Here is a 22,603-nt window from a genome sequence, read left to right on the forward strand (position 1 = left end):
TCCCAAAGTGCTGGGATTACAGGTGTGAACCACTGCGCCCGGCCTGAAATTTTAATTGTGATAAAAAACACATAAAATCTACTATTTCAGCCATTTTCATGTTTATAGTTCATTAGTGTTAAGTATGTTCATATTGTTATGCAACTAATTTCTAGGACTTTTTCGTTTTGCAAATATGAAACTCTGTACTCATTAAACATTACCTCCCCATTTCCCCTACCCCTCAAGGCCCTGATAATAACCACATTCTGCTCTCTATTTCTATAAATTTGACTACTTTAGATACCTCATGTAAGCGAAACCATATAGCATTTGTCTTTTTTGTGACTTGGCTTATTTCACTTAGCATAATGACTGTAAGGTTAATTCATGTTGTGGCATGTGACAGGCCTCTTCCCTTTTTATAGCCGAATTATATTCCATGGTGTGTATATGCTGCATTTTGTCTCTCCATTCATCTATTGATGAACATTTGGGTTGCTTCAACCTCTTTGCTATTGTGCATGCTGTTATGAACATGAGTGTGTAAATATCTCCTTAAGATCCTGCTTTTAGTACCTTTGGATATGTACCGAGAAGTGAGATTGCTGGCTCATATGGTAATTTTGTGTTTAATTTTTTAAGGAATTGGCTAAATTTTCCATAGCGGTTGTGCCATTTTACAATCCCACCAACAGTGCACAGGGGTTCCTGTTTTTCCACATTCTCACCAGCATTTGTTATTTCCAATTTTTTTGATAGTAGCCATCCTAATTAATGAGCGTGAGGTGATACCTCATTGTGATTTTGATTTGCACTTCTTTAATGATTAGTGATGTTGATTGAGCATCTTTTCTTATATGTCTTAGCCATTTGTATGTCGTCTTTGGAGAAATGTCCAGTCAAGATCTTTGCTTATTTTTAAATTGAGTTATTTGGGTTTTTGTTGTTGGGTTTTAAGAGTTCTCTCTATATTTTGGATGTTAGCCTCTTGTCAGGTATGATTTGCAAATATTTATTCCCATTCTGTTGGTTGTGTTTTGACTCTTTGTGTCCTTTGATACATGAAAGTTTTTTTAAGTTTGAGGAGGTCATATTTGTCTATTTTTTGTTTTGTTGCCTGTGCTTTTGGCATCATATTCAAGAAATCATTGCCTACTCTTAATGTCATTAAGTTTTCCCTCTATGTTTTCTTCTAGGAGCTTTATAGTTTTGGGTATAATGTTCAGGCCTTTAATCCCCTTTGAGTTAATTTTTGTATATGGTGTATGATAAGATTCCAGCTTTACTCTTTTGCATGTGGATATCCAGTTTTCCCAGCACTATTTGCTGAAGAGATTGTCCCTGTCCCATTGTGTGGTCTTAGCATTCTTGTCTGAGATCATTTCACTGTATATGCAAGAGTATCTTTTTTTTTTTTTTGAGATGGAGTTTCGCTCTTGCTCACTCAGGCTGGAGTGCAGTGGTGCGATTTTGGCTCACTGCAGCCTCCGCCTCCCAGGTTCAAGCAAGTCTCCTGCGTCAGCCTCCAGGGTAGCTGGGATTACAGGTGCCTGCCACCACGCCTGGCTAATATTTTGTATTTTTAGTAGAGACGGCGTTTTGCCATGTTGGTCAGGCCTGTCTCGAACTCCTGACCTCGTGATCCACCTGCCTCAGCCTCCCAAACTTTAAACAATTTGATGTACTCTAAGGCACCCCTTGAGTAGCACCAGTACCTTGGGGTCCCTCAGTGCACAGTTTGGGAACCATGGGGATAAGCAAATCTTGTACAAACTTGTTTCTTTCCTTTCTTTGAGGATATGGGAATTTAAATACGGGAATTGTATATTGCCAGATTTTCACTTCTTTTGATTTGCTGCCTTTTTTTCTTCTTGAGTCATCTTTGGCTCCTTTTTGGCTTCTCTTCCTATGGTCTAATTCTTGAACTTTCCTTTGCCAGTGATTATGCATTTTTCTCTAAAGCAGCACTTCCTAGTAACAGTGCCTCCATTAGCTACATGGCAGTTTTCAGTACACGTAGGGAATATCTATTCCTTGCGCATCCAGACAAAAAATAGGCACAGGCATGGGAATTAGGATATCAGAATTCTGAAAACTGGTTGTTGCCAGACATTGATGGAGGCCAGCTGTGTACACAGCCCATGGTGCATTAGAGTGTACCATCTGAGTGGATTTCTAACTTTCTGATTGCTTCCCTTTACATGAAGTAACTCCTTTCTCATTGGAACCTTGCCAGCTGTGTGCCTGTGTGCCAGACGAGGCTCTTTTCTGATGCTGCTTTGGCCTCTGGGTAATGAGCAGGTTATCTCCACTTGGCTCCCCATCGCTTACACAGCCTCATGAGTGTGAGCTCACAGCTGTGGCTTAGCATTAGTCTGCTAGATTGTGTTTCACAGAAGCTCTTATATGCATAGATCCTTCCTTCTTCTCTCCCTGTGTCCCTTGATATTACTTCCAGCTGAACCCTTGCTTTCCTGATTACTTGTCAGCCTTTCAGGGTTTACTCATGGAGTCTTCTGAAACAAAGACGCAACTAGGGATCTCCTGATGTGAAGATTGTGAATTTGAGGAAGTTATCATGCTATCACCTAGTGTTTATTTGTCCTTCTGCATTTGTGCTTTCCTCTCAGCACAAGTAGAATAACATGTGATTGTGCTACCGTGTGTCCAGGCTGCCTCATCTTTCAAGTATTTCATACGGGTCCAAGATGACGTTTCACACAGAGAATGTTGTGAATTGCAGGCCCTAGTGGAGGTGAGGAAGATGTGCTGGAGACTCAGGACATACATAGACTTTCCGTCTCCTTACCTTGGACTCAGGGAGTTGAGTGATGGTTAAATATTGGTGTTAATACTAAGTTGTACAGGAAAATGGCTGCAGTTGTCTTAACTAGCTGGAGGTCTGGAATTTGTCCAGGGAAGACTTTCTAAACTCTGAGCAAGTCTGCTTGCAGGTCCTGTCCAGAGACTATCTGAGATAACATTTGCAGAACGTGGTCCATGGTTGTTCATGTCCTCATGCTGGTGGTGGGAGGAACCAGAGGTGTTAGAGAAGCCAGCTGAGATTACCTGAGAGAGGTGCTTAGAATTATGAGGTTGCTAAGTTTACTTCTTTGAGTACCTTTATTTAGCTTCTTCCCTTTGGAGATTAACCAGTACAGGAAAAATTTTAGAGCTTGGTAATGTGTATTTAAAAAAAAAATTCCCTGATGTGCTTCAGCAGGGAATGAATGCTTCAAAAACACTGTTTACTTACTAAATTGAAACAATAGAAAAATGGCATTTGTTCATTCACATTCTGATATTTGATGGCTGTGTTGTTATTCTGTTGTTAAGGAACTTGGGTTGTCAGACCTGTGAGTGCACTGGCTTGCAGACATCAGAGCTGATTAGTGAAGTACTGTTAAGCTGTTTTAGTGGTAGTAGAGGGTTTGTGTTTTGGGGCTTTTGTTTGTTTTTAGGGTGTAGATAAACTGAAGAATCAGATGTATAGATATTAAAAAATTCATTATTGTATTTAAAGATACTAAATGGAAATACCTAAATCAAAATGTGTAGAGAGAGCTCATAGAAACACACTAAATGGTGTATCATTAGGAATTCCACTTGGCTGTAAACCACAGGGTCCTAACTGTAGTGTGGTTGAACGCTAAAGGTTTTCTCACATGAAAAAAAGTCAAGATAAGTAGTTGTTTCCTTGGTTTCTGTGGCTCAAGGAAGTTATATGTCTTCAGGTCTTTTGCCCTTTTTTTTGTGGTTCAAAGGAACCTGCTGAAGCTCCAGCAAGTATGCTCACATTTTGAGCAGGAAGAATGAGTAGAAGACTTCTGTTTATATCTCAGTGACCAAAAAAGACATATGGCTATCCTTGGCTGCAGGGGAGTCTGGGATATGCTACAATTAATTGGGCATATTATTGCTACTAATAAAATTTAAGTTATTTTTTAGTAAGACATAAAAGCTGAATGGATATTGGGAAAGCAGCTAACATCTCCACTACAGAAGTATTTTGTATTTCTTTTTACTTTGAAATAAGTCATCTCTCTTAGGGCCCAGTGTTATCTCTGATATGTTTTAGGATATATTGTAAAGTGAATTGAAAGTGATATGAGAACATTCTATTTCTGAATTTATGAAAAGTGAGGAAAGAGGCTATTAAAGAAACCAAAGACTGACACTACAAAATGTGGACGTCAGATGAGTTGCATGCTTTGAGAATTTGCACAATGTGTTCTCCTTCTTCATAAAGTCAGAGCTCTTTGGGAATGCTTACAGCATTCATGACTTTTGCAAACATTCCAGTCATCTTTGCTGTTGAACTTCCTGTTCTTTTCCCCGGCATATTTTCCTAGATATTTTTTCTCTCACATAGTAATGAATAGCAGAATGTGAGTGGATGAGACAGTTTTGCTGACCTGTGGACTTTTCCTGTTGTTGTAAAGGAACTTTTTTCCAGGTTGTTGTAATTCTTAGTCCTCAATATGCATATGAATGCCAGGAGTTTTTTAGATAATAAATGTGAGTTTTTTGGCTTTATATATTTTTTAACAAGATCATTTCTTATTAAGGTAGTGGAGTGACCATTTGGCTCTTTCTAGAATTTTCTCTAAATATAACTAATGGGTCAAATGAAAGAAAAACCGTCCTACCACTGTTTCTTTCCTTTTTCAATAAATTGTGATTGCAGGCAGTGTCAGCCTACCGTGTCACCTCACAGTGAAACAGCACCAATTCCAGTACCTACTCAAATAAGGAATTATCAGCGCATAGAGCAGAATCTTACATCTACTGCCAGCTCAGGCACAAATGTACATGGTTCTCCAAGGTAAGTTTGTAGCTTTTTTCTTGCTTAATTCTTTTTCTTCTCCTTTAAAAAAAATTTTTATTGTTATTGGAAGACTGTTACTTTCCATGGCATAGTTAGTCTCTTACATGTGTGTATACTGGAAATGCACAAAATTGAATAAAAAAGTTTTATAATTGATAATTTAAATGATATTTAAGTTTAACTTGATAATATAGTATATGTATATATTTATATATTTTATTTATATATGTTAAGTATACATGTGTATAGATACATATACTTATAAAGTATAATTAGTTTTAAGAATTGAGGAAGAACTTATTAAAAAAATGAAATCCCACCAGTTGTAGCAGATTATTTACATATTATTTACTTTTTCCCCGATCCTGAGACCTTACTAAGATCATATTAAAGGAATGACAAAGGTACAAGTCCACACAAACACATGAAATAAGAATAGATTATTCTTTTTTTTTTTCTTTTTCTTTTCTTTTTTTTTGTGCTTTAGAGATGGGGTCTCACTACGTTGACCAGGCTGGTCTTGAACTCATGGCCTCAAGCGATCCTCCCATCTCAGCCTCCCAAAGTGCTGGGATTACAGGTGTGAGCCACCATGCCTGGCCAAGCATAGATTATTCTTATTCTATTCAGTGAGAGAGAGAGTGCAGTAAATTTCTGGAAAACAGAAGGGGATAGAAGAATGGTACTTGATTTAGCATGGCAGACGTTAAGTATGCATATAATCAGGGATTCTGACATAACGAGAATCACTGTGACCCACAGTATCCTCAGAGAGACCTAAATCTCAGAGAACTCAATAGAGTGGAGGGAGGAAATAGCACTTTGACTTCTGGTAACTAATTCTACATATATGTATAGTCATGGATATACTCTACATATACAGGCCTCTCCTGTGTATGAAATTGCATTTACACAAAGTTGTTAACTGTTACGATACCAAAGGATGAAAAATAAGCCAAGTGGCCACCAGTAATGAACTAATTTATTATGATCCATCTCTGATAATGGAATATTACACACCTTCCATTCCACAAAGAGTGAAGGAGCTCCCTCTGTGCCAAAGTGGAAAGATTTCCAAGTTATATTATAAAATGAAAAAAGTAAAGTGATTGACAGTATATTATGCAGTGGTTCTCAAAGCTTAGTCTGTGGATCCCTTCAGAGGGTCAATGAGATCAAAACTATTTTCATAATACAAATTAGGACATTATTTGCTTTTTTCATTGCATTGATACATGCACTGATAGTACAAACAGCAAAGATGGATAAAGCTATTGGAACCTTTGCCTGAGTCAGGGTGGTGATACCCAAACAGTACAGTACTGTTAGTCTTTGTATTCTTCTCCACCACACACTTGCGGTACAAAGGAACGTCCTTAAAGAGGCAGTAAAAATTAATATATTTCTTTGAAAATCTCAATCCTTGAGTAGGATGTACACATAAAGCACTTTTGCCACATTAATATTAGAGTAGTTATCTTAGGAAAAGCACTGGTATGATTGTTCTAGTTCCAAGTTGAACTAGCTGCTTTGTCATAGAGTACCCTTTTTACTTTAAAAAATGGCTGACAAACGATGGTTATGGGTATCAAGCAGCCATTTTGTCAAAAATGGTAAGTCCACTTTGAAGAAAACAAGTGATGGTAAATGTCAATGATAAAACTTGAGCTTTTAAGCAAAAATTAGAATGTTGGAAAAATTCAGTGGTCAATACAAGTTTGACAGCTTCTGTTATACCTTGACAGGTGTTTCTTTTAAAATTGAGGGTGATATTTTGTTATGAATATTACTTTTTGATATTGTTTAATGTATCAACATTGGAATATCTGCATAACTCAGTGAACCAATGTTTTCCAAATTACTAAATGGTTAAAAAAATCATGCACAGGTAAAAGTTTCATTCAAAGTGCAAGATTCTTTGCAAAAGAATGGAGTCTCGCATAATGGAGTATGAGTTCATTAATCTGGTTTCAGATCCACATTGCAGTCAACCTTTTAGCAACAACCACTTGCTGAATTTTGGTGTAGTATCAAAGAAGCATGTCACAGTTAACCTGAAAAGGCTACCAAAATATTCCTTCCTTTCACAGTTACACATTTGTGGAAGGCTGGATCCTCCTCATATACTTTACTCAAAATAACGTGTCTTACAACAGATTGAATGCAGAAGCAATTGTGAGAATCCAAATGTCTTCTGTGAGCCATTAGAAATTTATAAAAATGTATAAAATAATGCCATGCCTTTCACTAATTTATTTTGTTTTGGAAAATATGCTTTTTTTTCATAATCTTATATTACATGGAATAAGCTTATTAATGAGTTAATAATTCTTAAAATTTCTCAGCTTCATTTTGAATACAGTAAATATCAATAGATATAAGTTACATAAACAGAACTCTCTGAGGTCTTCAGTAATTTTTAAGAGTATAAAGAGGACCTAAGACCAAAAAGATTCCAAATGGTTGGTATGTAACATACCACCTTTAGTGTTAAAACATGGTGAAAATAAGAGTATATATTTAGTTTGTTTTGTGTATGCATTAAGGAACTCTGAAAGAATACACTAGAAACTAAGAATCATGGTAACCTTTTGAATAGAATTGGGGAAGTGTTGGGTATTAGGCAAATAGAATAGAAAAATGAGAGGGAGACCTCACTCTTTTTATGCATCTTGTAATTGTTCCATGTGACTACATTACATATTTCTGAAAACTACTCCATGGCATATTGTTAGGAAGTTTCACAAAATGCAGGAATAAAGAGAGAGTTCTAGAACCTTTTATAAAAGGAATAATTTACTTTTCAGATCTGCAGTGGTGCGAAGGTCCAACACCAGCCCCATGGGCTTCCTCCGGCTGGGATCATGCTCCCCGGTGCCAGCAGACACAGCACAGACAGTTGGACGAAGGCTCTCCACTGGGTCTTCTAGGCCTTACTCACCTTCCCCTTTGGGTAAGGAGAGTTTAAAAACAGTTGTTTTCAACCTTTTTTTCACTGTAATAAATCTGACGTTACACATTCTCTTTAGGAACTTTGGCTCATGATGGCAGTGATTCTCAGCTGATTGGAGGCCATACCCCGTCCTTCCATCTTTACCCCAATCCCAACTCCCTCTTTTCTTTTTTTCTTTTTCTTTTTCTTTCTTTATTTGAGACAAGGTCTCACTCTGTTGCCCAGGCTGGAGTGCAGGGGCATGATCTCGGCTCACTGCAGCCTCTGCCTCCTGGGTCCAAAGGAGCTTTCCACCTCAGCCTCCCAAGTAGCTGGAATTACAGGCACATGCCACCACACCCAGCTAATTTTTTTTATTTTTTTATTTTTATAGAGGCAAAGTTTCATTATGTTACCCAGGCTGGTCTCGAACTCCTGGGCTCAAGCAATCCACTCGCCTTGGCCTTCCAAAGTGCGGGGGTTATAGGTGTGAGCCACCGCATCTGGCCCCAATTCTTTTTGAGAATCTCTGTATAAATGTGTTAGGATCTCTACTGGAAATACAATAATATAAATGTAACTTATGTATAAAAAGCGTCTCCTTTGGGATTGGGCTCTGAATGCAAAGTCAGAAACCCTAGGTTGAAGTGCATAAAATGCCTTTTCTACTTATCACTCATACTTATAAGGATTACTGTATAGCAGCTCTGGGTCACAATTACCAGAAACCTTCCAGTTCCGGTAGGCATGTGGTGGCAGCTTCGTTACAGATCTTCCCACTTCTCCTGGTACTGTAATAAGGAGAATGCCAATACAAACAACACCAGCAACAACAAAAACCCTCCCAAAAGGAGAAACAAACCGTATACCGTATCTTCAGTGAAACCAAGAGACAGAAATAAAAGCTCAAACTCCAGAAATATGTGTAAGAGAGCCAAAGCCACTGAGACTACAGCAGCTGTATGAGAGGCAGCATTGAGGTGGTGGGAAGAACAGGTGGTGCACACAGGGCCCGGGGTGGCAGATCTCAAAACTGCAAAAAAATACTTCCAGGGGAGGGCCCCACCTTCAGTCAGAACTGCTGAAGTAAGACTAAGATGGAACAGGAAGAAATCTGAAGAGACAGAAAGAGAAGGGCTTTCCTCAGGAGCCCTATTTAAAACAAGACAAAACACACAATGATAGTGTTGAAAAAGGAAAAAAAGTTTAAATTGCCACATTACCTGTTGCAATGGTTTCAAAGCTGTTTTTAGATGAAAAATCTTTGAATAAAATTTTGGCCCTTTCTCACTCCTGCAGCAGCCCCTGAGGTACTTCAGGGTCTCCAAAGACAAGGTCCAGATCTCATTCTTGCACACAAGAATAAAGCCCTTCCCTAAGGATCTGATCTCTGCCCGCTGCCTGATCCCTTGGAATGAGCCCTCTTGATGTAGACATATGTTTCTCATCTGCTTAAACTCCCCTGAAGCCTTCCTATCTCTATGTTAGTTTTAGTTCTCAGAGAAATGGATGCATAGAACATGCTATATACAAGAGAGTGACTTGGGGAAACTCCTGTGAAGAATGAAGGGGAGGAGCAGGAGGAAGCAGGGAGGGCCCTCAGACCAAACATAGGTCCAACACCTGGAAAAGGAGGGCAGGAAGGAGGAAGAGCTGGCCAGGAAGAGTCTCAGACTGTGATGTAGGTCTAAGAAGGTTTCAGCCAGACTGAAGGAGTAGCCCCAAGCACTGGATTGTCTTGTTAGAGGAATTCCCTGACCTGCTTCAACAAGCCTGAATTAGTGCCCCACCATATGCAGTCACTGACTGGGAACAGCTCCTGGGGGAAGCCTAGCCTTGGCACCAGTGTGGTAGATCCAGAGGGACTGCAGCTGGGGCTGTCTGTTAGCCATGCCCCGCAGCTCCCCAAGCCCGGACACTTTGTACAAACTCTTTGTACTTATCTGTCTTATGGACATACTTGTTAGGAGCATTTGTTTGTTTATGTGGCTTTTCTTCCCCTAATGTTCTTGTTTCAAGGCAGATTATACGATACTTTTTATCTTAGTGTGCAGCACCCAGCAGATTGGTCCTCCGGTAAATGTTAGTTGAACCAAACCTTTGTTCCTTAAAATTTTCTAACCAGTAATTTACTGTGTAATTTGTGCATGTGTTGCCTGTTGCTGTCTTTTATTGGTTTTGGATGTTTTTCTTCCTTTTCCCATCTTTTTTTTTTTTTTTTTGTAGTTGGTACCATTCCTGAGCAATTCAGTCAGTGCTGCTGTGGGCATCCTCAGGGCCATGACTCCAGGATTAGAAACTCCTCAGGTAGGAGAATGTATTTGGTTTATTAATAATTTGAATTGTATTATAAATGGATTTGAGTTGTGTTTTTCTAGTCTTCTCAAAGAACAGAATTGATATGAATTATCTCCTCTGCCATCCTGATTTTTAGAATATTGGTCTAATGTGGTTTAACATATCATAAAGCTAATCTAATACCTCCTTTTGAATATGAGATTCCTTAATGAAAGTAAGTCTTAGGAATTAAATAACTTGGCTAAGTTTTGCTTATTTTCACATAGATAATGAAAATTATTTACGAAGTGAAATTTCATTACTTTAATACTATTGATTAATACCTTTTTTTTTTTTTTTTAAATTGGAGTCTCGCTCTGTCGCCTAGGCTGGAATGTAGTGGCACGATCTTGGCTCACTGCAACCTCCGCCTCCTGGGTTCAAGCGATTCTTCTACCTCAACCTCCCAAGTAGCTGGGACTACAGGCGAGCGCCACCATGCCCGGCTAACTTTTGTATTTTTAGTAGAGATGGGATTTCACCATATTGGCCAGGCTAGACTCGAACTCCTGACCTTGTGATCCTCCTGCCTTGGCCTCCCAAAGTGTTGGAATTACAGGTGTGAGCCACCGTTTCGGAATGATTAATACTGTTTGGTAAGAGCCATGAGTCAGCATCAGATAAAATAATACAGATTTTTAAAATTATATGTATATGCCTGAAAATATATGTGTGAATCGCAGCTTTATAAGTTAAATTCTATTGTATGGATATTTGAGGAGTTGACCAGTTAGAGGACTCCTGTGTTACTTAGAAAAGCACTCTTTAACGAAGCTTAAATAACTTTAGTCAGACCATAAGATTTTAACACGAATTTATTTTTATAAAGCGCAGTAAAATTAAATATCAAGTTTGGAATGAGGTGAAGCCAGGAGTGGTCAACAGCAAAGCTTCTGTTGGTTTCTGTTTTTAGAATAATGATGGTTAGGTCACTAAGAATATTTGCATGCTCTTAATGTTAATTCTTGATAGTTTGGCTTCTAAGAAACTCCGAAGAGTGTGTAACTGGAGTCAAGGATTAGTGGACCTTGGGTTGGCAACAAGGTTTGTAGGGGGGAAAAGGGGACCTTATCTCCTAGACTCTTGATTTGGTTTCTCCTGAGAGGCAAGGATATCTGCGGGCAAGTGTTCTCTTTGTGAGAATATGGATGCTTTTGGTTTTAAGTGTGTAATTTAATGGACAAAGTACAGAAAATTCACATGCTTGTTATTTTTACACAAAGTAAAATTTGGGAAAGGTCTGTTATCTTATGATCTTCTTTCCTACACATTATATATATTTGTTTATTTTGTTTTTTTTGAATAAGGAGTTATTTTGGGTTAGTTTGAGTTTTCTTTTAGTTGCTGTGTGAGAAAAGAGAATAATTACATAGATTTACCAAGGTATGTATTCATATAGAGTAAAAATCATCCTGTTCAATCTAGGTTTTTGTTGTATTCATTAACTTTAATCACTAACGATATTGCTCTCTTTGGTGCTAATCAGACCTTGCATTAATCTGAGTTATTTACTAGCTACTGATTAAAAACAGCGAGTAACCCATAATCATTAAAATCTGTCTCCTGAGAATATGAACAATGGATTTGTTTTGCAAAGGATGGCAGAAAAATAGTCTCTTGCCAAGTAAATCACTTTTAGAATGTCTTATGAAAAATAAGATATTTATCAGAATTCTCATTTTAAAAACTGTCTTCTTAATTTTTACATTTTTGCACTGCACTTCTTCACTTTGGGTTAACGTTACATTTGTTTTCTTGTTAGGTTCTCCAGTGCCACAAGCTCAGTCACCACAGTCCCTCTTATTGGGTGCTAGACTGCAGAGCGCCCCCACCCTCACTGACATCTATCAGAACAAGCAGAAGCTCAGAAAGCAGCACTCTGACCCCGTGTGCCCAACCCATGCTGGGGCTGGGTACAGCTACTCACCTCAGCCCAGCCGGCCTGGCAGCCTTGGAACTTCTCCCACCAAGCACTTGGGGTCCTCTCCACGGAGTTCTGACTGGTTCTTTAAAACTCCTTTGCCAACAATCATTGGCTCTCCTACCAAGGTGTGTTTATTAAACCCTTTTGTAGGTTAGGAACTAGTATAGTACTTTATGGAAAGGATTCATTATGAGAATAGCTATAATTTATTTATTTCATTTTTTGAGACAGAGTCTTGCTTTGTTGCCCAGGCTGGAGTACAGTGGTGCAAGCTCAGTTCACTACAACCTCTGCTTCCCAGGTTCAAACCATTCTGGTACCTCAACCTCCTGAGTAGCTGGGATTACAGGCATGTGCCACCTTGCCCAGCTAATTTTTTTTGTATTTTTAGTAGAGATGGGGTTTCACCATGTTGGCCAGTCTGGTCTTGAACTCCTGGTCTCAAGTAATCTGCCTGCCTCAGTCTCCCAAAATGCTGGAAGTACAGGTGTGAGCCACCGCTCCTGGCCAATAATAGTTATAATATAATGAACACTTTCTATGTGCCAGATGCAGTGTAAGTACTTTACTTGCAGAATTCTTTTTGTGTATGATCCCATTTAATCCTGATAAAAGGAAATTGAGGCTTAGAGAGTTTAAATGAACTGTGCAAGGTCACTCAAGCTGTAAATAGAGCTGCCAGTGTTTGAATCTGGGTTTGACTGACGCCAGAGTCCATACTCCTGCCAGGTCTGACCCGCAGACCCTGACGAAGCAGTGGATGAAAAAATGCACTCCAACACATTCAGTGAAGGAGTGGGCTAGGGGACCGGGCCGTTCACAGAAAGAGTTGTAGCTGCCATGGCTCTGACATGCTAGTGCTGCAGGCATTTATTTAGTACAGATTTAATGATAAAGGCCTTGAGTCAACATACTTGTGGGTAATTGTGTGTAGATGATTAAAGTCCAGGTTCCAAGGCCTAAGTAAACTAACTTATCTAGATCAGTATTTTTTCATCCCGTTGTTACCTAACCTAACCTGTTAGGCACCGGATAAGAGAAGCTGGCTGCCTTCAGCTAAATCCTAGCTTTTGTAAAACCTCTCGGCCTTCCAAGAAGGTTTGTATCTTTCTACAATTTTTCCCACCACCCTGACCAATACTTCTGACTACTGGGTCACACAAACCTTGCATTACTGAATAGTTCATGCATTATATTAACTAGTTTACATATATATATGTCTCTTTAGACCACAGCTCCTTTCAAAATCCCTAAAACGCAAGCATCTTCCAACCTGTTAGCTTTGGTTACTCGTCATGGGCCTGCTGAAGAACAATCCAAAGATGGGAATGAACCACGGGAATGTGCCCATTGCCTCTTAGTGCAAGGAAGTGAGAGGCAGCGGGCTGAGCAGCAGAGCAAGGCAGTGTTTGGCAGGTAAAAGACTGTTTCCATTCTAGCCTTAAACATGAAAACTGTAATAGTAAAACAAATAGATTTCTATTATAAAAGCAGCAAGACTACATTAGTATAGCAGGTGATTTATGCCATATGGTTATTGATATGTACAGCATACATTTAGAATCTCTGAAAACCATAGATGCTTCCTGTAACTGTGTAAGTACATAGTTCTTCCTGAACTTCTTGAATATTCTATTTCTGTCCTTTATTTTTATTATTGAAGTTTATCTCTACCCTGAATTGTTTGGTATCTATTTCTTGTTTCCTCATTCTCTAACTTCCTATTAACCCTTCTAGTTTTAAAAAGTATAGTTTTCCTTTATTAAAAACATCACCATTCTTTTTAGATCTGTCAGTACTGGGAAGTTATCAGATCAACAAGGAAAGACTCCTATAGGTGGACATCAGGGCAGCACAGACAGTTTAAATACAGAACGACCAATGGATATAGGTAAGAAAAATGTAGTTTCTTTTTAGGCAGATAATTTGCTAGCATATGTATTAGTTTCTTACTGCTGTTGTAACAAATCACCACATGCTTGGTGGCATAAAATAACACAAATGTATTATTTTACAGTTCTGGATGTCATACCTATCCTCTCATCTTCCTCCTCAGTAGCCCATTCACAGCAGGAGCTTATTCAGTATCTTGATGAGCAGCAGTCTGTGAGTTATTAATAGAAGGAGTTCTGACAAAGATTGTTTTTTGTCAGTAGGATAATACTGGTCGAAGTTGGCCTAAACCTACATGCATTCCTGAGCATTTACTTTACAGTGACTGGATTTTATAAAGACCCATACATCACTAGACCCCTGAACCTTTTGGAGTTGCTCCAGAGACTGTACGTTCATAACCACCCATACATATCTAGATTACTTGGCCTGCGTGTCAAAAAACAAAAACAAAATGCAGATTCTAGACTCTTAATTCCGTATTCCAGACTTGCTTGCTTAAATTTTCTGGGGGTTTTTAGGAATCAATATATGTAATACACTCCCAGGTGATTATTGTGGACACTCAAATTTGAGAATCACTATTGTAATCTACTTGGTTTTTTTTCTCTATGATTTTTTAATTTTCCCCACGAGCATCCAAAGGAGGAAATATCTGAGCCAGCATGGTTTCTAACCCAAAGAGAATACTGTAGGATTTAATATTTCACTGTACTGTCTTCTTCCCTTCAGTTTCTAAAGAGAAGTCTGATGTAATTCTTACCCTTGTTCTCTATAGGTGAGGTGTGTTTTTGTCTTTGGCTTTTTTCAGAATTTTCTCTTTGTCTTTGATTCTCTGAAGTTTGAATATGATATGCTTAGATGCAGATTTTTTCATATTCTTTCTGCTTGGTGTTTTCTGTTTCCTAGGTCCGTGGTTTGATTCTGTCATTAATTTTGGAAGTTTTTCAGCCATTATTACTGCTTTGAATGTTTCTTCTGCTTTTCTCTCTCATTCTTCTGGTATTCCCATTAAGTATATGTTCCACTCTTACAGTTGGCCCATTGGTCTTAAGAGTCTCATGCTCTGCTGACTGAGCTAGCCAGGCACTGGCTCCATTGTTCTTAGTCTGTTCTTTTTTTTTTTTTTTTTTTTTTTTTGAGACGGAGTCTCGCTGTGTCACCCAGGCTGGAGTGCAGTGGTGCGATCTCGGCTCACTGCAAGCTCCGCCTCCCGGGTTTACACCATTCTCCTGCCTCAGCCTCCCGAGTAGCTGGGACTACAGGCGCCCGCCACCACGCCCGGCTAGTTTTTTGTATTTTTAGTAGAGACGGGGTTTCACCATGTTATCCAGGATGGTCTCGATCTCCTGACTTCGTGATCCACCCGCCTTGGCCTCCCAAAGTACTGGGATTACAGGCTTGAGCCACCGCGCCCGGCCTTTCTTCTTCTTTTCATTCTTCTTTCTCTTTGCTTTTTAGTTCAGGAAGTTTCAGGAAGATATTGACGTATCTTTAATCTCACTGATTCTTTCCTTGGCAAAGTCCAGTCTACTGATGAGCCCATCAAAGGCATTCTTTGTTTCTGTTACCGTGATTTTGATTTTTAGCATTTCTTTTAGACTCTTTCTGAGTTTCCATCTCTCTGTCTATATTACCTATGTGTTCTTGCATGTTGTCCACTTTTTCCATTGGAGCCCTTAGTATATTAAATTATCATTACTTTAAATTCCCAGTGTGATATTAAATAATTCCAGTATCTCTGCCATATGTGAGTCTGGTTCTGATGTTTGACTTGCTCTCTCTTTTCAAACTGTATTTTTGCCATTTAGCATGCCTTTTAATTGAGGGGAGTATGATATACTTTGTTTAAAAACTGAGTTAAATAGGCCTCTAGTATGAGGTTTTTTGTTTATCTGGCCAGGAGTTAAGCTTTATTTAGCATTTGCCGTAGCTGTGGGTATCAGAGGCTAAAAGTTTCTCTGGTATCCTTGTTTTTGTCTCTCCTGTTGTCTTTGGGTTTCCCTATACACTCCTTAAATTGCATCTGGACCTTGCCTAACTCTGTATTTTCTTCCGACAGCTTTATAATTCTAATTTTAAAAGTGTAAGATGTAGCTCTTACACTTACGTCTGTGGTTCAGTTTGACTTAATTCTTATGGATGATGTGGTGAAGGGATCCAGCTTTATTCTTTTGGATGGGCTATTCCGTGGTCGCAGCACCATTGCAGATTATTCTTTCCCTGTTGTGTTGTTTTGCTATTTTTGCTAGCCTTGTCAAAAATTGGTTGACCATTGATGGGTTAGATTTTGTGTCCCCACCCAAATCTTATCTTGAAATGTAATTCCCTTAATTTCCATGTGTCAAGGGAGAGACCAGGTGGAGGTAATTGAATCATGGGGGCAGTTTCCCCCATGATGTTCTGGTGATAGTGAGTTCTCACGAGATATGATGGTTTTATAAGGGGGCTCTTCCCCACTTTGCTCAGCATTTCTCCTTCCTGCTGCCTTGTCAAGAAAGTGCCTTGCTTCTCCTTTGCCTTCCACCATAATTGTAGGTTTCCTGAGGCCTCCCCAGCCCCATGCTTAACTGTGAGTCAATTAAACCTCTTTCCTTTATAAATTTCCCAGTCTTGGGCGTTATTTATAGCAGTAGGAAAACGAACTAATACAACCATAAATATGTTTATTTCTGGACTCAACTATTTCATTGATACATATGTCAATTCTTGCTGGTACCATACTACCTTGATTACTGTAGCTTTGTCTTAAGTTTCAAAATCAGGAAATAGGAGTTTTTCTTTTTTGTGCTTTTTCAAGATTGTTTTGGTTATTAGGGGTGTCTTGAGTTTCCATATGAATTTTTGCATCATCTTGTCAGTTTCTGTAGAGAGACTGGCTGGGTTTTTGATGGAGATTGCATTATTAGATCAATTTAGTGAATATTGAAGTCTTTCTTAGTCCATTTTGTGCTGCTATAACAGAACATCTGAGACTGCATAATTTATAATGAACAGAAGTTTACTTTCTTACCATTCTGTAGGCTGAAAGTCCAAGATCAAGGCACTTATTCTGGTGAGAGTCTTGCTGCTTCGTCACATAGTGGAAGGCAGAAGGTCAGGAGAGGGCTTGTCCTTTAACCTCAATTCCTTTTATAATGGCATTAATCTATTCATGAGGGCTTTTGGGTCTTGTTTCCTCTTAGTCTGGTCAAAGGTTTGTTAATTTTATTTATCTTTTCAATAAACCACTTTCATTTCCTTGGTCTTTTATATTGTTTTCTTAGTTTCAATTTTGTTTATTTGTGCCCTGATTTTTATTATTTCTTTTCTTCTAGTAATTTTAGGTTTGGTTTGCTCTTGCTTTTCTAGTTCTTTAAGATGCATTGTTAGGTTGTTTGAAGATTTCTTCTTTTTTGATGTGTAAGCACTTTTAGCTATAAATTTCCCGCTTACTACTGCTTTCACTGTAATCCCAAAGGTTTGGTATGTTGTGTTTCCATTATTATTTGTTTCAATAAATTTTTCAATTTCCTTCTTTCTTCATTGACCCACTGGTCATTCAGGAGCATATTGTTTAATTTCCATGTATTTATATAGTTTCCAAAATACCTCTTATTAATTTCTAGTTTTATTTCATGGTGGTCAGAGAAGATAACTTGATATTATTTCAAAAAAAATTTTTTTTTTTTTGTAAACAGGGTGTTGCTGGAGTGCAGTGGCATGATGTTGGTGCACTGCAATCTCCACCTCCCAGATTCAAGCAATTCTTGTGCCTCAGCTTCCCTTGTTGCTGGGATTACAGGTGTGTACCACCATGCCTAGCTAATTTTTGTAATTTTTTTTTTTTCTTTTTAGGGAGTTTCACTCTGTTGCCCAGGTTGGAGTACAGTGCTGCAATCTTGGCTCACTGCAACCTCCTCCTGGATCCAAGTGATTCTCCTGCCTCAGCCTCTTGAGTAACTGGAACCACGGGTGTGTGCCACCATACCCAGCTTTTTTTGTATTTTTAGTAGAGACGGGGTTTCACCATGTTGGCCAAGCTGGTCTGGAACTCCTGGCCTCATGTGATTTGCCCGCCTCAGCCTCCCAAAGTGCTGGGATTATAGGCTTGAGCCACTATGCCCACCTAATTTTTGTAATTTTAGTAGAGACAGGATTTGCCATGTTGGCAAAGCTGGTTTTGAACTCTTGACCTCAAGTGATCTGCCCGCCTCGGCCTCCCACAGTGCTGCAACTACAGGTGTGAGCCACTATGCCATTGTTGTTGTTGTTTAATGTTTTATGACTTGTTTTGTGACCTAGCATATGGTCTATCATTGAGAATGATCCATATGCTGAGTGGAATGTATATTCTGCAGCCATTGGGTGAAACGTTCTGTAAATATCAATTAGGACCTATAGTGCAGATTATGTCTGATGTTTCTTTGTTGATTTTCTGTTTGGATGATCTATCCAAGTGTGAAAATGGGGTGCTGAAGTTTCCAGCTATTATTGTATTGGGGTCTATCTCTGTCTTTAGCTCTAATAATAATATTTGCTTTATATATCTGTATGCTCCAGTGTTGGGTGCGTATATATCTACAGTTGTCATATACTCTTGCTGAATTGACCCCTTTGTCATTATATAATGACCTTTGTCTCTTTTTATGGTTTTTGTCTTGAAATCTATTTTGTCTGATGTAAGTATAGCTACTCCTGCTCTTTTTTAGTTTCCATTGCATGGAATATCCTTTTCCATCCCTTTATTATCAGTCTATGTGTGTCTCTATAGGTGAAGTGTGTTTCTTATAGGCACCAGATAGGTGGGGCTTATTTTTTTAATCCATTCAGCCACTCAATGTCTTTTAACTCATGATTAAAGAGTTTAGTTCATTTATATTCAATGTTTGTATTGGTAACTAAGGACTTAATCCTGCCATTTTGTTATTTGTTTTCTGGTCTTCTTTTTCCTTCCTTCCTTCCTCCCTCCCTCCTTCTTGCTTTTAGTGAAGGTGATTTTCTCTGGTGGTATCATTGAATTTCTTGCTTTCTATTTTTTGTGTATCCAGTATATGTTTTTTTATTTGAGGTTACCATGAGCTTGCAAATACTATCCATTAATTCGATTTAATTTAATTTTTTAATTTTTGAGATGGAGTTTCGCTGTTGTCACCCAGACTGGAGTGCAATGGCGCGATCTTGGCTCACTGCAACCTCTGCCTCCTGGGTTCAAGTGATTATCCTGCCTCAGCCTCCCAAGTAGCTGGGATTACAGGCGCCTGCCACCACACCCGGCAAATTTTTGTGTTTTTAGTAGAGATGGAGTTTCACCATGTTTGCCAGGATAGTCTCAAACTCCTGACCTCAGGTGATTCACCTGTCTTGGCCTCCCAAATTGCTAGGATTATAGGCGTGAGCCACTGCTCCCGGCCCGATGCATTATTTTAAAGTGATGACAACACTGATTGCATAAACAAGCAATAAGAAAACTAAAAATACTCTAAATTTATCTCCTTGCTTCTTAACTTTTTGTTGTTTCTCTCTACATGTTATTGTACTGTCTACCTTTTGAAAAGTTGTAGTTATTATTTTTCATCGGGTCATTGTTTAGTCTTTCTACTTAAGGCCAATAACCCTTAGACTTGTTCTTTTGCAGCTATTTTTTTTAGATCTTGTAGGCTTCCTTCATTCTTTTTCATTTTTTTCTTTTGTTTCCTCTTTATTTTCAAATAGCCTATTTTCATAGCTCACTAATTCTTTCTTCTGCTTGATCAATTCTGCTATTAAGAGACTCCAGTGCATTCTTCAGTATGTCAATTGCATTTTTCACCTCTGGAATTTTTACTTGATTCTTTTAATTATATCAATCTGTGTTAGATTTATCTGATAGAATTTTGAATTTCTTCTCTATGTTATCTTAAATTTCCTTGAGTTTTCTCAAAACAGCTATTTTGAATTCTCTATCTGAAAGGTTATATATCTCTCTTTCTCCATGATTGGTCCCTGGTGCCTTATTTAGTTCACTTGGTAGGTTCATGTTTTCCTGACTGGTCTTGATATAGATTTTTGTCCGTGTCTGGGCATTGACATGTTAGGTATTTACTGTTGTCTTCACAATCTGGGCTTTGCAATCTGTACCCGTCCTTCTTGGGGAGACTTTCCAGGTATTTGACGGGACTTGGGCTCCAAGCCCAATAATGCTGTAGTTCTTGCAGACTTGTAGACTTGGATAAGATCCAGAAGAATTCTATGGATTACCAGGTAGAGACTTTTGTTCTGTTCCCTTTTTATCAAAAGGTGAGCAACTAATGGCGTATCTCTCTCTCTATGCTGAGCTGCTTGGAGGTGGGGGTGGGGTGATGCAAACACCCCTGTGGCCAGCACCACTGGAACCACCTCGTTCAGACCTGAAGCCAGCACAGCCCTGGGTCTTGCCCAAGGCCCTCTATAACCACTGCCTGGCTACCACCTATGTTCGCTCAAGCCCCAGGACTTAAAATCAGCAGGTGGTGAAACCAGCCAGGTTTGTGTCCTTCCTTTCAGGGCAACAAGTTCCCCAGGCTCCAGGCATGTCCAGAGATGCTATCTGGGAGTCAGGGATAGGAATTTAAAAACCTTAGAAATCTACCTGGTATCCTATCCTACTGCAGCGAAGCTGCCACTCAAACCACAAGACAAAGTCCTTCCCAATCTTTCCCGCCCTTACCACAGGCAGAAGAACCTATCCCTGTGGCCATAACCACCACTGGCCCACAAGGAGTTCTGCCAGGCCACCACTGATGTTAACTTAAGGCCCAAGGGCTCTTCAGTCAGCGTGTACTGAGTGCTACTAGGCCTAGGACCCCACCCTTCAGGGCAGGTCCAGAAATGTCCAAGAGCCTAGGCCTAGATTTGGAAACCCCAAGAGCCTGCTTAGTGCTCTATGCCACTGTGATCAAGCTATGCCTGAAGCCAGCATGTCTCAGAGTCTCCCCCAAGGCCCAAGCATGCTCCCTGGGTAGTGGTTATTGCTTACTCAGGGCCCGAAGACTCTTCAGTCAGTAGGTGATGAATCTTGCCAAGACTGGGTCTTTTTTTTTCAAGGCCAGTGAGTTCCCTTCTGGCTCAGGGTGTGGCTAGAAATGTCAACAGGAACTAGGGCCTGGGATGGCGGTCTCACGACTCTGCCCGGAGTCTGTCCTACTGTGGCTGAGCCTAGTATCCAAGACGCAAGAGAAAGCCCCTTTTACCTTTCTCTCTTGTCCTCAAGCAGAAGGAAGGAGTCACTTTTGTTGCTGTGAGCTGCGCTGCCTGGGTTTGGGAGGAGGAATGGCACAAACCCTCCCTTAGAAGCGCTGTCTGATGTCTCCCTAGGTTGTGCCCCAATCCACTGACTCTAAGCCCAGCACAGAACCAGGATTTGGCTAGGAATTGCGTTCCTTGTATCCTAGACTGCCTTTCAAGTTCACTTTGAACCCAGAGCGCTTTAGCTTGTGGTGGCGAGGCTTGCGGAAACTCATATTCTGGCCACTCAGGTGGGCACTTTCCCTCTAGCTACAGCTGGTCCAAGTGCTCCCTCTGTGGGTGGATACCAGCGGAGTTCAGCGTGGTTTTGTTTTGCACTGTGACAGGGCAGCACTGAGTTCAATGTGCAGTCCCCAAATTGCTGCACTCTCCCTCCCCCAAGTACACAGATTATTTCTTCACCACACACAGCCACTGCCAGGGGAGTGGCGGAGGGTAGTGCTGGCAGTTCAAGACTACCTTTCCTACCCTCTTCAGCGCCGCTTTCAGTGATACGAAGTTAAAACCAGGTACTGTGATTATTCACCTGATTTTTGGGTCTTATAAAGGTGCTTTATTGTGCGCAAATTTTGGGGGGGTGTATTGTACAATTGGTGGAGGCTTCTATTTTGCCATCTTACTCTGGTTTGTAATTTTATGTCTTTGAAAAGAAGCTAAGAAAAGAAAGCAAGTATGTGTTTATAGTTTGTTATATTAACTTTCTTATTTATCATTTCTGGTTCTCTTGGTTTGTTTTTGTTTTTGTGGATTTGATTTACCATCTGGTGTCATTTCCTTACCCTAATACAGTTTTAATCCCATCTGACTCCTTTATGTTATTATTATCAAATATATTTCTGGCTGGGTGCAGTGGCTCGCTCCTGTAATCCCAACACTGTGGAAGGCTGAGGCAGGAGGATCACTTGAGCTCAGGAGTTCGAGGCTGCAGTGAGCTCTGCAGTGAGCTATACCACTGCCCTTCAGCCTGGGTGACAGGTGGAGACCCAGTCTCTAAAAAAATAAAAAGTAAGGCCGGGCGCGGTGGCTCAAGCCTGTAATCCCAGCACTTTGGGAGGCCGAGACGGGCGGATCACGAGGTCAGGAGATCGAGACCATCCTGGCTAACATGGTGAAACCCCGTCTCTACTAAAAAAAATATACAGAAAAACTAGCCGGGCGAGGTGGCGGGCGCCTGTAGTCCTAGCTACTTGGGAGGCTGAGGCAGGAGAATGGTGTGAACCCGGGAGGCGGAGCTTGCAGTGAGCTGAGATCCGGCCACTGCACTCCAGCCTGGGTGACAGAGCCAGACTCCGTCTCAAAAAAAATAAAAAAAATAAAATAAAATAAAATAAAAAGTAAGGCCAGGCGCGGGGGCTCACGCCTGTAATCCCAGCAGTTTGAGAGGCCAAGGCGGGTGGATTACAAGGTCAAGAGATCGAGACTATCCTGGCCAACATGGTGAAACCCCGTCTCTACTAAAAAT

At 39.9% G+C, this 22,603-nt stretch overlaps 1 protein-coding gene across 3 annotated transcripts in view; it reads left to right on the forward strand.

Annotated features, from left to right (window-relative positions):
* ULK2 (unc-51 like autophagy activating kinase 2) overlaps positions 1-22,603 on the forward strand; it is a 105,439-nt gene that overhangs the window by 65,893 nt on the left and 16,943 nt on the right. For all 3 annotated transcript variants that reach the window (XM_050763872.1, XM_050763873.1, XM_050763874.1), the window contains exons 15-20: positions 4,670-4,807; positions 7,618-7,763; positions 9,969-10,049; positions 11,842-12,128; positions 13,232-13,419; positions 13,791-13,894. In XM_050763872.1, coding sequence (XP_050619829.1) covers positions 4,670-4,807; positions 7,618-7,763; positions 9,969-10,049; positions 11,842-12,128; positions 13,232-13,419; positions 13,791-13,894 — 944 coding nt within the window. The remainder of the gene's footprint in view (positions 1-4,669; positions 4,808-7,617; positions 7,764-9,968; positions 10,050-11,841; positions 12,129-13,231; positions 13,420-13,790; positions 13,895-22,603) is intronic.

Source organism: Macaca thibetana, chromosome 16 (genome assembly GCF_024542745.1).
Source record: "Macaca thibetana thibetana isolate TM-01 chromosome 16, ASM2454274v1, whole genome shotgun sequence".
Lineage (NCBI taxonomy): Eukaryota > Metazoa > Chordata > Mammalia > Primates > Cercopithecidae > Macaca > Macaca thibetana.